At 37.6% G+C, this 14686-nt stretch overlaps 1 protein-coding gene across 2 annotated transcripts in view; it reads right to left on the reverse strand.

Moving 5' to 3' along the window:
- REV3L (REV3 like, DNA directed polymerase zeta catalytic subunit) overlaps positions 1-14686 on the reverse strand; it is a 125466-nt gene that overhangs the window by 58381 nt on the left and 52399 nt on the right. For both annotated transcript variants that reach the window (XM_027742119.2, XM_039379828.1), the window contains exons 5-10: positions 12084-12180; positions 3179-3273; positions 2505-2609; positions 1483-1567; positions 1249-1397; positions 840-965 (exon numbers count right to left, since the gene is read on the reverse strand). In XM_027742119.2, the coding sequence (XP_027597920.2) occupies positions 840-965; positions 1249-1397; positions 1483-1567; positions 2505-2609; positions 3179-3273; positions 12084-12180 (657 nt within the window). The remainder of the gene's footprint in view (positions 1-839; positions 966-1248; positions 1398-1482; positions 1568-2504; positions 2610-3178; positions 3274-12083; positions 12181-14686) is intronic.

Here is a 14686-nt window from a genome sequence, read left to right on the forward strand (position 1 = left end):
CCTATAGGTATCAAAAACACTGGAGGATATGGGTTTTAGATACTCCTCCCTGCCCTGAACCATGTAGTGCATATTGACATTATACATTATATTTACCCAAGAACATATATAGAGAGATAGCAGGAACTATGTGCTTTTCATCTTCTCTAGAGTATTTGAACTATTTCTACCCGAAGTAGCTTTTCATACAAGTTCCTTTCTTGGTTATTTTATTGTTGTTTCCCCCTCATGCCATTCACATTTTTTTGGTGTCATGGTTTTTCTTCCCCTCTTTAATGCTCTGCTTCTTGTTTCTTTGCCTTCCACCATTCTTTTATATTTACAAATTTTGGGAAATGCTCTGCTGCAACTTGCCTCTCGTTATCAGCCTACTATCCCCCAGTATTTCCAGAAAACTGAGCTTCTAAAGACAGATCATAAGTATGTCCCCTACCTTAACTGTAAGAAAGATGCAGTCAGTAACTGCAAGAGTACCACAGACAGACAGTCAAAATCTTCTTTATTCTGATAGTTTTAGCCCTATAACCCTAGGAACACAAGGAAGAGCAATACTCACAAGAGATTGCATTGAGTTGACCTGGCGAGAGGAAAGGGCTTAGTGAACCAGTAAAACACAGTAGCTTCTACAAATACAGTCCTGGTGACATTTTTTAGAAAACATAAGGTGTTTTAGTGCTGGTGGTGGTAGAATATGCATGTACATAAAGTCTCAATATGCTTGACAAACTCCCTGAGGTAAATGACTTATTTTCTTTCATGACTGGTTACCTAAGTGAACACAACAAAGACTGCTGAACAATAAAATAGCCTGGAAGAAAAGACATTCCAGTCATACTCACTAAAAACTGTAGTCTGACTCAGTCTTTGAGACAAAGGCTGAAAGCTCTGACTGTTCTCCACAATGTTTAAAATTGCTTCTTCATTAATAAGTGCCTCCTCTTTAGCAGTATGCATCATATCGGAGTCTTTAAAAAAAAAAAGAAAGAAGAGAAAGCATAAAACACATAAGACACATCACTACATTATGAAAGCAAGCCACTTCAGAATGGATTTTACTATCCAAGTATATTCCCATTATTTGCTGTGGCAATTTTATAAAGGCTTACTCTAACAATAGTAAAAATAAAAGCAAAACTACTCTTCATTTTTTCATAACTGACAATCATGACTTCCTTCTGCTAACAGTATAAACAGCCAAACCATGACACAGATTTATGCCTAAACAATCATGATATTAAAAATACTCACCTTTGTTCATCTTTTTATCATCATGCACTTCTACCATATTAGCTGGTGCACACTGAAAGGCTTCAGGAGAAAGTACCTCAGAATGTAGTGTTAGCTCAGCAGAGAACTCCTCTGATCCATTACTGTAGTCCAATGATCCTGACAATGTTCTAGTTAATTGAAAAGCAATTTTTAAATGCATATTTAAGGTTTGCATAGAATACTATACTTTATGATAAATGGTTAAATACTTACACAGAGAAGTCATTTTGCTTGAGAATTTCTTTAAGTCTCTTCTGAAAAAATTTTTCACTCTCTGTTGCTGGTACAAATCCACGGTCTTTAAAATTTGAAAAATATTTGTTATTCAGTTTTACTTTGACCTCTTACACAGAGAGCAGCTAAAATTACTAAATTTATTAGGAAATGGCTCAAAGTTGAAGTATCTGCTAACTTTAAGTGCCAAACTGAGGGCTGATTTTCCAGGCGTATTTAAACACTTTCAAATACTTCACATACTCTGACTGATCTCATCTGTAACTGTGAGTATCAACAGCATTTACAAATCATGAAATTCCACTAAGGTGAGCATCCAGGAAAAGAAAAATCAGTGAACAATTTTGAAAAGTCTGGTTTATGTAGCCTGAATAACCTTACACAGAAAAATAGTCAGTGAGAAAGCAGTCTGCCTTAGCCAGGAACCTGCCTCTTTCCTTCTTGCAATCCTCTGGCTTACTTGCCAAATGTCATTCATATTTCAAAAGAAACATGGTCTGGGTTCTGCAGAGAATAGCCTGTTCCTTATGCAATTACTTTGCAGAGCACAGTCTTCCCTTTGTAATGAATTTTACATAAGAACACAGAGATTTGTCTATCCTATTAGAATTTTAATCTAATATCACCTTAGATATAATTCCACAGAAATTAAAAGGAATTGCTCTCATGCATAAATTACAATGGAAAGCTTCAAGATAAGAGATTTAGTTTTGCCAGTATTTAAACATTTAAATGTTTTCCATCACAAACCACGCAATCTTAGCTGTCATTATCTTTCATTCTGTCTAGAATGTTTTGCAGCTAGCAGAATCATGATGTTTTTAGGCAAGATTATGTATCTTGCTTTAAAAATTGGAATACACATATTGGACAATCAGTAAGCTTGGAAGCGAAAAAAACCAGTACATCTAAAAAGCCCTCAAACTTGATACACCAACTTAAATCCTACCCTCTTGCTTGCTTCTCATTCAAAGTTTGGATTAACAGCTGCACAATTTTACCTTGTGACTCAGGTGGCTTAATCTGAGAAGATTCACATTTCTGTCTCCGTCGCTGCTTTTCATCTTCCCATATAGCTTGCAAACCAGGGTTCCTGCCAATCTGGGCTGAAATAGGCAAGAATACATGAAGGGAAGTCTGTCAATGTGACAAAGCATTCTCTCCCCAAATCAGATTCTGACATTATTCTTCATTTCTTTTGCAATTCTAGTCTGTTATTTTTTAACTGTAATTCTTGCCTTACTCTAGGATTCAGTGTTATGTAAAAGTTAAGGTGTAATTTGATTTGTTTTTTAGATCTCCTATTTTAATGTAAATCTTTGGCTCTTTATGGTCTTCTCATCAAGTATGTGTGCGTATGTATATATAGGTGTATGCACATACACATGCATACTCGATGTTGATATTTCCATTACTATTCTCTTTATAGGTCTGAAACCTTCTGTTACGCATTAACAAAAATCTCTTTATATTGCTCTGATAATAGGCTATTTTTATAACCTGTTTTCTTCCAGAGTTAATTCAATTCTTTTTTTAAACTTTATAAATTTTTAAATCAACAATTTACTAACACTGAAATTTGGATTGTGATTTAACTAAACTGAGCTTTAAAAGAAGATGACAACATAGTTTCTATTCTAAAACCATTTTACATGGAATGTTGTTAACACTTCACCTTCAATATCCAGTTGATTTAAAATGTCGGCAGCTACTGCATCCACCTCCAATTCACAGGTACTTTGTGGCTCAACACCTTTCAACATTAAAGAGCTGTGACAACATAAATACCACAGGTTAATTTTATCAATACACTGATTTTGAAACATGGACCACCATTTTCTAACTGCAGTAACATCTAAAATATTTCACGGGGAACGGAGTAAGTAACTGAATACAGAATTATCAGTTCTTATCCTCCCCTGCAAGTCCTTAAATTAATGGTCATATTCAAATCTAATTAGATAAGAAATTTGTATCTTCAACTTAGAGGGTTCTAGCTTTTTTCTTTTGTGGGAAGAAGAGAAAAGACCTGGCAAACAACGCTAAGTACAATTACAATAATGTTCTCCTCCTCAAATACAAGATGAAATGTTCTGTAGAACTCAGCTAATAGGACCACATCCATAGGCATGATCTTGCACCCAGAAAACACAGTGGCAAGAATTTTTCTCTCTCATTCATAGTTAAGAGCAATGCAAAACACTTTAACATTTACAGATAAGGGAAGTGAAGCAAAAAATATTTTATTTTTCAGATTTTTTCTTTATGCTGGTGAATATAAACAGAGCATTAACAACCCAAACACATGCTGAACTAAGGATAACTGGCTCGGTGAAGACTTAAAATACTAGAAACAGATTCAAGGTTGTTGTGCAAGGATCTTGTAACAGCTTCCTGCTGTGCCTTTTCAGAATTGCAGAGGTCAGTAACCTTCCACCTGTTGCTGTCAGTGAACCACTTTTAAGAGGTTCATGGAGGAAGCTAAGAAAGAGAAACCTTTTCCCAGGTTTATGTGAAAGTCTATTTACCCTTTAAAAATTTTTAGGGAAACACTGAAAATCCCCTCAAAGCTCTTCAGGACTATTTGTCTGGGTTAATTAACTGGTGATTTAGAGCACCTAGTTGTACTCCTACATTCCCTGACACACACAAAGCCTCAAAAATCTCAGCAAGATCATAAGATAAGATATAATTCCTTAACATTTTCAATGCTCTCTAAGTTTTGAATAGAATTTACTATAACACAGGAAGGTAGTAGATGATGTAATTAAAAGCTGGAGATTCCTGACACTTCTTTGAAAATTAAGTATTTAACTATCTAGAAATATAAAATCCAAAAGAAATGTAAAATTAAATTCCCTCACTTATGTTGCAGTTACGTTATGTTATGTTGCAAGCTGAGTGATCTGGTTGACGCATCCAAGTGAAGGGATGCCATCAGTAGAGACTTGGACAAGCTTGAGAAGTGGGTCTGTGTGAACCTTGTGAGGCTAAAGAAGGCCAAGTTCAGGGTCCTGCACCAGCACTGGGGCAACCCACAGTATCAATACAGGCTGAAGGACTTGGGGGTACTGGTAGAGGGAAAGCTGCTCATGAGCTGGCAATGTTTGCTCACAGCCACGAAGGCCAACTGCATCCTGGGCTGCATCTAAAGCTGCGTGGCCAGCAGGTCAAGGAAGGTGATTCTGCATCCATCTCTGGGGCTCCCAACATAAGATGGACATGGACCTGCTGGAGCGAGTCCAGAGGAGGGACACAAAGATCATTAGGAGACTGGAACATCTCTCCTACAAAGACAGATTGAGAGAGCTGGGGTTGTCCAGCCTGGAGAAGGCTCCAGGAAGACCTTCCAGCACCTAAAGGGGTGCAAGAAAGATGGCAACAAACTTTCTAGTAGGGCCTGTAGTGATAGGACAAGGGGTAATGGTTTTAAACTGAAAGAGGGTGGGTTTAGACTAGATGTAAGGAAGATTTTTTTTATTTTTTTTTAAACAATGAGGGTTGGTGAAACATTGGAACAGGTTGCCAAGAGAGGCTGTGGATGCCTCGCCTCTGAAAACACTCGATGCCAGCCTGGACAGGGCTTTAAGCAACTTAATCTAGTTGAAGGTGTTCCTGTTCATTGCAAGGGGGCTGGACTAGATGACCTTTAAATGTCTCTTCCAATTCAAATTATTTTATGATTCTATGCACACTTTTAAGGACAATACATTGCCATCACTTCCCTCTCATCCCAGTTAAACTATCAGTTGAGAAAGAATTCCATAAATATGCTCAAAATGCATACTTTTCATGTCATTCACTTTGAGTGTTCATCAAAGCATTTAAACAGAGCTGGCCTCTTGCCTGCACAATGGGTAACAGGAACTGCAGGCAAGCTGAGACCTGTATTTTGATCCCACAACAAGAAAGAACTGCAAGATCATTGGGAAACAAGAGTGAGGGAGGAGGCTGCAAAAATTGTTGGCTCCCTTCACAAAACCCAAAGCATTTCTGGGAACAAGCAAAAGAGGACCACAATATATAATGGCCACTGATATCAGAAATCTGGTAAAGATCAGCATTTTACTTGTCTGGAGGATACAACAGCAAAGCTCTGAGCTTTCCACTTTTGTTAATTTCCTCTTTTAAAAGAATACAATAAAAACAAACAAACAATGAGGGGAGGGGCAGGGAGAAAGAAAGAACGAAAGTTCTTGAAAAGTTTAAGAAAAAATGTATTTTAGGGTTAGTGACCTATTTCTGAAGAGTTTGTTTCATGACCAAAACCATTAAATGAAGCATTTGCCGTTCCTCTGACAAAGACAGCTTTCTATTCTTTTCCCTTCAACTAGTTAGGACACTTTTTCCAAAAAAATCTCATGTCTTGGTTTCTTACATCCCCATCAAGAGTGTGGCCAGTGAGTTTTTTTGAGAACTGATCAAGACCAAAGACAAAATTGGCCAAGAGCCTTCCAAATAATCAGATTTCTTATCCATGAGAGATTCTAATATGGATTTATCATATAAAAATAACACTAAATTCAACACTGCTGAATTCAGAACAAACTGGTAGTTGTCAATGTAACTTAAGTATTTTTCCATAATAATATTAATTTGAAGCATGTTCTTTGTCTGCAACTCATTCAAACAATTTGAGCAACTAGAAGCAGAAGAGTTCATTTTGCCCAAGCTCTAAATCAAACAGATTTAAGGAATCTCTTTGCCAAAACAACAGTATTCCAATTCACATGGCTTATTATTCAAATTACAAACACTGAGCTAACAAGAGCCCTTTTTGAAACAAATTTAAGATTTATCATCATAGTTGTCATTAACATTTTCAAGATGAAGGCAGGGTTGGCAGTCAAAACTGCATGCTCCAAGGACTGATGTGGAAGCTAATGAAGACACCTGACATGCAGAGTAAGTTCATAACACTTGAAAAACATCTTCCCAATACAACCAGTTCATTAGCTTGGCATTTAACATCCTTGTCAAGGTGAGCTGCTAGACACTTGCTAGACACTTGCACTAGTTGAAGTCAGGGCAGTAGCACTACAAGCTTCTGCCACATTCAGGTAAGCTACTAAGGCCAAGAAGCCATTTGTTCCCACTTCAGGAAAAGCCTCAAAGGGCTCATGAAAGCAGAGCAGATTTAACTGGCCCTTCTAACATTTTAATTTACGCTGATTAAAACAAAAATGTCAGGAGGTGAGGGAGGAGCACAAACTGTCCTGAAGTGCAGTTATTTAACATTATTACATCCCGCTTGGGAACTGTTTAATCTGAGTATTGTCAATAGTTTGGTGAGAAGAAGTCAGAACATGTCTAGTCTCCCAGCTGTAATCAGTTGAAAATATGAACTAGCAGTTGTAAACCCTTGGAAGATATTCAGAATGGCCTATTTGACACAGATTGCCCTACACAACAGACTAATCACCTGCTTCATATCACAGGCATCAGTTTTGCAAAGAAAAATCGTGGTTTATGTAATGTCAAAACCGTGATTTGAGAATATCTGTCTTAGAACAAGATTAGAAAAGAAGACTTAGTCCCAGACAACGTGTCTAGGTTTCATTTTGTAAAAGAGAATGTAGAGAGAATTGTTCACAAGATACAGCTTGAATGCAGACACTTGAAAGGCAGAGTTAAGTGAGGTGGCATAGGAACAGAAGCAACCCAGCTGCAAAAGAACAAAACTTTACTCTCCAAAAAGCAAGATAAATCAGGGTTGCGCAACACTGAGTTGCCACGCTAGACACTACTTGGGATACTCATACCAGTCCATTTTAAATTGCCCTTCATACCTATACGCCATGCTGAAAACCTGCAATACAAATCCATCTTACCTTCGTATGAAACTCTCCAAACACATTATTTTGAGAAGAGACAGAGAAAATGGTCATTATTTTTGAAGAAAATAGTAGTTTGTTTGCACTATCCACTGAGATGTTAAGTATAGTTTAGGATGAAATCTGTGCTCAAAGAAAGTACCATGGTTTGGTTTCTCAGATGCTGAGGCAATGAATTAAAGCTACAGTCAACTACCTACACCACTACATACAGCTAGATAGATCAAAGCCCTCAAAAACTTGAAGAATGAACATCAGTGTCAGTATCCTAATTACCAATATTAATGACAGCCTAAGGAAACAAGTTCTGTGATGATCGCATCTGAGGTATTTATAATGTTAAACTGAGCATAGCAGACAAAAATTAACTTCACGGAGAATCTGAAAAGTGTCACTCAAGTGCACTGGTAAGGACTCTAAAATCTGACATCATAATTTTCCATATTCTGTTCATGGAAGAAAACATGTCTCTGTTTTCGGTATGTTCCAGTGACTTTAATAACATGAACATTATATTAAAAATCAAATAGCTAAATAAAAACATGCACAACCAGACAAGTGAGAAAAGTAACTATGACATCCACAAACTTAGTAAAAATCTGCTAGACTGTGCAAAAGTGTTATGCGTCAGATGTCTGCACTTCCATATAAACTAGTGTCTAATAGCAAATCTAGGATTTTTAAAAAGCGCTTCTCAAAAGCAGTCTACCAGTCATTCTGCTTTTAACGCATCATGTCCAAGTGGTAGATTTGACTGGCAGTTTACTCCAAGTCTGATGTTTACCAAAAAGTTTTCTCAATGGAACTCTTATAAGGGTTTCATCATTTATTATTACCTACTTGAGAGATATGTGTCTCATGCAAAGAACTCCTGATGTCAAAAACTTTAGGACAGCACTGCCAGATTCAGGTGTCTACTGCCCATTTTAAGGCAGGCTTTGCAGGTTCCAGGGTAATAACACTGGCAAGTATTGTATCTAAAAGCCTTAGAACAGCAGGCATTCCTGGGCACTAGGGGCTTTGGACATTTGTCTACTTCATAACAGAATCGCTCTAGAATTACATTAAAAGACATGTCCCTGGCTCAATACAGTATGCTAATCATAGCAGCAAGTTAGTAATTCAGAGATTTGCCAGGAGCATGACAGGACATAGCTAGCTTAAATACTGTTTTGGAGACGTGGTAGAGTAGCAAGGTGCTTTCTAGTACTGAAGAGGGAGTTCAGTTACCAAGAAACTTTGGCAGAGTTCTCAAAAGTTCTTTGAAATAAGGAACCACCACTGGCACTTACTCATGCAAAATGCCACCCATGTTACATACATGACTTCTAAATAGTATTTTGCATATTAACTTCCAAGTACCCAGAATCATAGTTCAGCCAACTGATATACTGTGTTCCAAAGCCAAGAAGTGCCAAATCACTGGCACTGCTTCGTTAAACAAGAGAACTTGTTAACTGCCACGTACAGCAAGGACTTGGCAGATACATGTTGGGCTATCTCTAAAATGTATTCTCAATGTACACAAAACAAAGGATAATGAGGCCAAACAGACATCCCAGTCACTAAGAATACAAGACTGGTCTAGAAGTTTTGTGGTCTCAAACAACATGTGAATGTCTTTTCCCTCTTTGCTTTTTCTTGACATAACAACTAATAACTTCAGTGTACAGCTGAAAGGTAGGCAAAGATTTATGTGATTTTCATATCTGATATAAACAACAAGCAAAGAACTTAAAACTTCAGTGACAGAAACTCCAAATGCTGTTGAAAACATTCAAGTGGTGAAATACAGCAAGTAAATTTTTTTTGCTAAACAATTCACAAAACAGATAATTTCTCTTAAACTCAAGAGGACTGGAAAATAAAGTGTGGGGGACTCTCCTGGTATTGCACATGAAACTAGAAATCAATACAGCTGTTGATATAGCTACACACAGAAGTTAAATATGTTGGGAATACAGAACTCATTAAGGAAAGACAGAAATAAAGGAAGAAAGGCAGCTTTACAGATATCGAGTAATGCTGTAGACTGCAAAAATAAAAACAATTGAGTCACAGTCATTTTAAGAAACAATTACAAGGGCTTCCTTGGATAGCTATCTCATATGATCTAGGTCAGATGTACTCTAGGCAAGGTTGATCATGACAATTATAGGTCCATTAAAACGACCTAGATACAAATTTTCAGAATTTGAAAGGAAATAAAGTAGGAAGGTAATCTGAAGGAGGGACTGCAGCATGGGTTTGATTACAAGAACACTGTTTTAAGTTGATGCCTCCCATAAATAATCCAGGAGAAATTATAACAGGCAATTAATTTGATGTAGATACAGAACAGAGCAAAATTAGGACTGGAAAAATTTAGGTTTTTTACTTTGCTGTGGCATGTACATCCTACAGCATAGGAAAGACAGACATGCTAGAACACCTTTAATAAAAAAATTAATTTTCTAGACAAAAGAGTGTTTGACACAGTATCATATGAGAAAAAATTTCAGTTGGAGGAGTTGTAAATGAGTTCCTAATTCATTAAAGCATTTTAAGAGCTAAGTAAAGATGAAATTCCTATTGGTTATATAAAAAAAACCCAGAGCATTGATAAAAAATTTGTATAACTGAATATAGACCAGTTTCTGTGACTGAGTCTACTTCACTTCTCATTAATATTTTTGGCAGAAAATCCAGCAGTGTGGTAATGAAATATGCTGATAAGACAAGTCAGTAGACATAAGCCAGTATCAGAAAACAAAAGCAGGATAACTTAGAATTAGAATAATATAAACAGGATGAAATATAAAAATGGGATGCAAGATCCTACAAGAACTTCCAAGGGATTCCAAACAGAAGATGCTTCATTGGAAAAAAAAAAGGAATAGAATCATCTTGTACTAATAAATCCTAAAATGCTTACAAGCCAAAGTGGCATGATAAATGAAACTGTAAAGCATATCAGGAACTACCAGTATCATTGCATACAGTGCTAGAGAGAATCTGTCTGGCATCTTATGTAGTATTCAGGCTTTATGTTCATGAAATAAATTCCTGCTGGCAAAAGTACAGAGAATAAATATACTAGGGAAATGGATAGGTTTGGATTTTCCCCATTACTGCTAACATCCCACTTCTGGAACAAGCGTGAGTGCTGGAGAAGGACTGGCACAAGTAAGGTGCTGCATACACAGAAGCGTGGAAGAAGGCAGAAACAAGGCCTGTAGTTATAGCTATGAGGATGCACGCCTTGGCTCCTGCTATGCTGACCTTATCCCTCTCTGGTTTTGACAGCCAGGAAGTGCTACTTTGCTTTCTTTTCATCTTCCTTCCCCACATCTGTGTAAAGTAACATCAGATGATCCTGGTCCAATTTACAATCCAACCTTCCAAAGGTTAAGTAAGTTGTAAGTAAGTAAGTACTTATTTACAAGCCAAATACACGTTGAAAAGGACTGTGAATGAAGTGTGCAGCCAAAAAGGAGAAGAAAGAGTTGTCCAAGAACAACTGGATATAAAGTGACCACAAGTAAAATCACAATACAACTGTCAGATGAATGTTGTTACAAAATCTTAAAGTAGAAGTAGAATCAGAAAACCAGATGCTACCTAACGCAAGTTTTTGCACACTAGAAAAATGTGAAGTATGGTTTAAGGCATGCACTTCCTACTGGAGAAGCAAATGTTCCCAGAACATAACACTAGCGGGAAACAGGGAATATTGAGCCTGATAAGCATTTTGGAGCAGAATGACAGGAACCACTCTAAGACTGAGAAGACCACTAGATGACAGAAGGACCTGTCAAACATCAGGAAGTAGCTTAAAGAAGAAACTTGCTATGGATAAACTGTACAAATCAAAGTAGCCCCAGATACTGCCAGTTTCTCTCCCCTCCCCAACTCATCAAGTCCAACTGTTAATCTAGCAGCGCTAAACCATATCCCCAAGTGCCAGAACCACATGTTTTTTTGAATACTTCCACAGATGGCAATTCCATCACTTCCTAGGCAGCCTATTCCAATGCCTGACTACCTTTTCAGTTAATAAAATTTTTCCTAATATTCAATCTAAACCTTCCCTGGTACAACTCAAGGTCATTTTCTTTTGCCCTGCCACTTGTTACCTGGGAGAAAAGACTGACCCTCGCCTGACTACAACCACATTTCAGATAGTTTTCGAGAGTGATAAAGTTCTACCCTGAGCCTTCTTTTCTCCAGGCTAAACAACTCCAGCTCCCTCAGCTGCTCCTCATGAGCCTTGCGCTTCAGACCCTTCCCCAGCTTCGCTACCCTTCTCTGGACACTTTCAAGCACCTCAGTGTCTTTCCTGTAGGCAGGGCCGAGACCTGAACACAGGATTTGAGGTGCGGCCTCATCAGTGCGGTCATGTTACTTAAGAGTGATTACAAAACCAGAATCTGTGAACTGATGTGTAACTATTCTCTATAACTACTAAACTCCCTTGGCTCTTAATCAGAAGTCATTAGCTAGAAACTTATCTTCCAAAAATCAAAAAGTTGAATTTGCCACATATATTCCCATTGTTATGTCCTGGTTGGATTTTTCCAACCATACACCAGAAAGTGTCAGATGACCAAAACTATACCAAAAAACTAAATAACGATAATTTGTGTCATATCAGCACCTTTTTTGAACATATAAGGGTCCTTTAAATGAGACTGGAATCCTGTATTACATACAACTTGATGTATATAACAAAATACAGCACAGATTAAAAAAAATTGGCAAGCTGACCTTGGTATTTCATCTTCTTCCCATTCAATGAAAGATACATGGCTTGAATTTTCTGGCAAATGAGTTCTATGATGTTTACTTACACCTGATGTATCACCTAGGAAAAAAAAGTAGAATGAGAAATTAAGTCATTTAATGTGGAAATATTTTTAAACATATCATTATATAACTGCATTTATTATTTAATATTACCAGTACAGATGCTCCTAAAGAATAAGTAGCACTGCATGATATCATCTTCACAAATTACTACGCAATCATATAAATGATCTTTCTTTCTAACATGTAGATACATATAAAAAGAAAAACACATTCCTAACACACTGATATTACTAGGATTAAATTTGTTGTGCTCTAGTCATATCTTAACCTAAATTCAATCTTTTTCTATTTGTACAAGTTTCAAAATAAATTGTACAGATTCTGATGTAAACTTCAGAATTCCCAAGTGCTGAGACAGAACCCAACGGAAATTAGAAGCCAAAGAAAACACTAAATTCTACTTCACACTTTTCCTCCCTTTTATTTGTGAGTTGAAAGGGAATATACAATATATTCCAGATGCAGTGGTTGTAGCAATAAGTGGAAACCTGCAATGAAGGCAGATCTCTGATCTACAAATAAAGAAAACACCATCTAAGTTGCTCAGAGGTCTCTGTGTAAGGAAATGTGCTACGAAGTCATGCTGGAGAAGTCTACTCTGAAGATTTACTACCTCCCTTCGATCTCTGCCTGAACCTTCAGTCTTCAGAGGAAGGAAAGACAACATACACAGGATATGGCACAAGAAATCACAAAGCTCAGGAATGGAGGGAGGCGGAATGGAAGAAGACTTTGAAAATTACTTAGTCTCTCACTTCTATCTAAAAGACCAGATTGAATCTTGAATTTTCTCAGCTATGTTGATGTCACACACTAGCAGTTTTTTGGAACTAAATTTACCTTTCAGCCACAGTAAACACTTTTACATTTGTTAAAGATACACTAACTAAACAACTCAGTTCTCAGAGGTCTTCATTAAGTAAATATTTATTAGAACATGTATTTTTATTCTATAAATTTCATAATACTCTTGCCAATGTGAATTCCACTACTTGGACTAGCGGGGATAGGGATATGTCATATAGCAAAAAGCCTTGAGTACTATAATTACTACGGAAGCAACTGGCAAATACCATGCCAAAACACCTTAGAAGCTACAAACAGAAGCAAGCAGGCTTAATTAAATACATTCCAGACCAAGCTTACTGCACCCAGACTAGTTCCTGCAAACCCTGCCTCCGCATCAGACTCTTAAGTGCACTGACATGGTACACAGACACTAAACACACATGGGATATGTGGCACTCAAGTGTGGTGAAGAGACACGCCTGTGCTTATGCAGGAACTAACTCACATTTCAGCCACACCAGCACTGTTAACATCTAATGCACTGTGATGCTTAAGCAGGTGATTCCAGGAAGACAACACAACGTATCTGATCCCATTTGCACAGATTCAGCTCAAACCTAGCATAGTTTCGCGTCTGTGCTATTCCAAAGTGATGATTTGTCCCCTAGGCAGAGCTGGTCCAGGAAGAAACACAGCCATGTTTTTACTGTGTGGCACATCAGCTAATTCTCCCTATTAAGATGCAAGCTTACTAGGTATAGAAACATCTCTTGTTATTTTTCATCTGCAACTTGATTATTCTGAGTTGACAAAACAGGGCTAAATAGTTGTATATTTTAAAGGAAAATACATCCCACAGCAGTTGTGCAAGTTTATAGGTCAACTGACGAAATATATACTATTATTTTTCAAATTTATATGTATTTCAAATACCACACCAGAGCAGTTTTAGTGCATTATTCCCTTTCTTCCCCATGAACCCTATTTTCGTATACTTCTAAAAATCAAGTCTCAAATTCCTGTATCAGTTTGTTTCTTCAGTAGAGTTACTCATAGGGATAGAGATTTAAGGATACTCAATATTCCCCTTTTCTTGATATAAAGATCTTTAAAGACAGTAGGAGTACCACAGACATGGTGTTTGTTCTCAGACAACTGCAAGAGAAGTGTAGGGAACAGAACAAAGGACTCTATGTAACCCTTGTTGATCTCACCAAAGCTTTTGATACTGTGAGCAGAAAAGTTCTGTGGCAGATTTTGGAACGTTTAGGATGTCCCCCCAAGTTCCTTAAAATGATTACCTTACTTCATGAGGATCAGCACAGCCAAGTCAGATATGGCGATGCACTTTCTGAGCCCTTTCAAATAACCAACAGTGTGAAACAAGGCTGCGTTTTTTTTCAGCATGATGCTTCAAAGGGCCACAGCAGACCTCGACGAAGAAAATGGTACCTACATCTGATATCGTACCGATGGAAGTCTATTTAACCTAAGGCGACTGAAGGCCCACACCAAGACCTTAAATCATCTTGTCCAGGAGCTGCTTTATGCTGATGATGCCGCCCTTGTCGCCCACACAGAAGCAGCTCTGTAGCGTTTCACGTCCTGCTTTGCAGATGCTGCTGAGCTTTTTGGGCTGGAAGTCAGCTTGAAGAAGACAGAAGTTTTCTATCAACCTGCACCTCAGGAAGTCTTCCATCATCCCCATATCA

This window comes from Pipra filicauda, unplaced genomic scaffold (assembly GCF_003945595.2).
Source record: "Pipra filicauda isolate LSUMZ 115617 unplaced genomic scaffold, ASM394559v2 scaffold176_size3548034_pilon, whole genome shotgun sequence".
NCBI classification, from domain to species: domain Eukaryota; kingdom Metazoa; phylum Chordata; class Aves; order Passeriformes; family Pipridae; genus Pipra; species Pipra filicauda.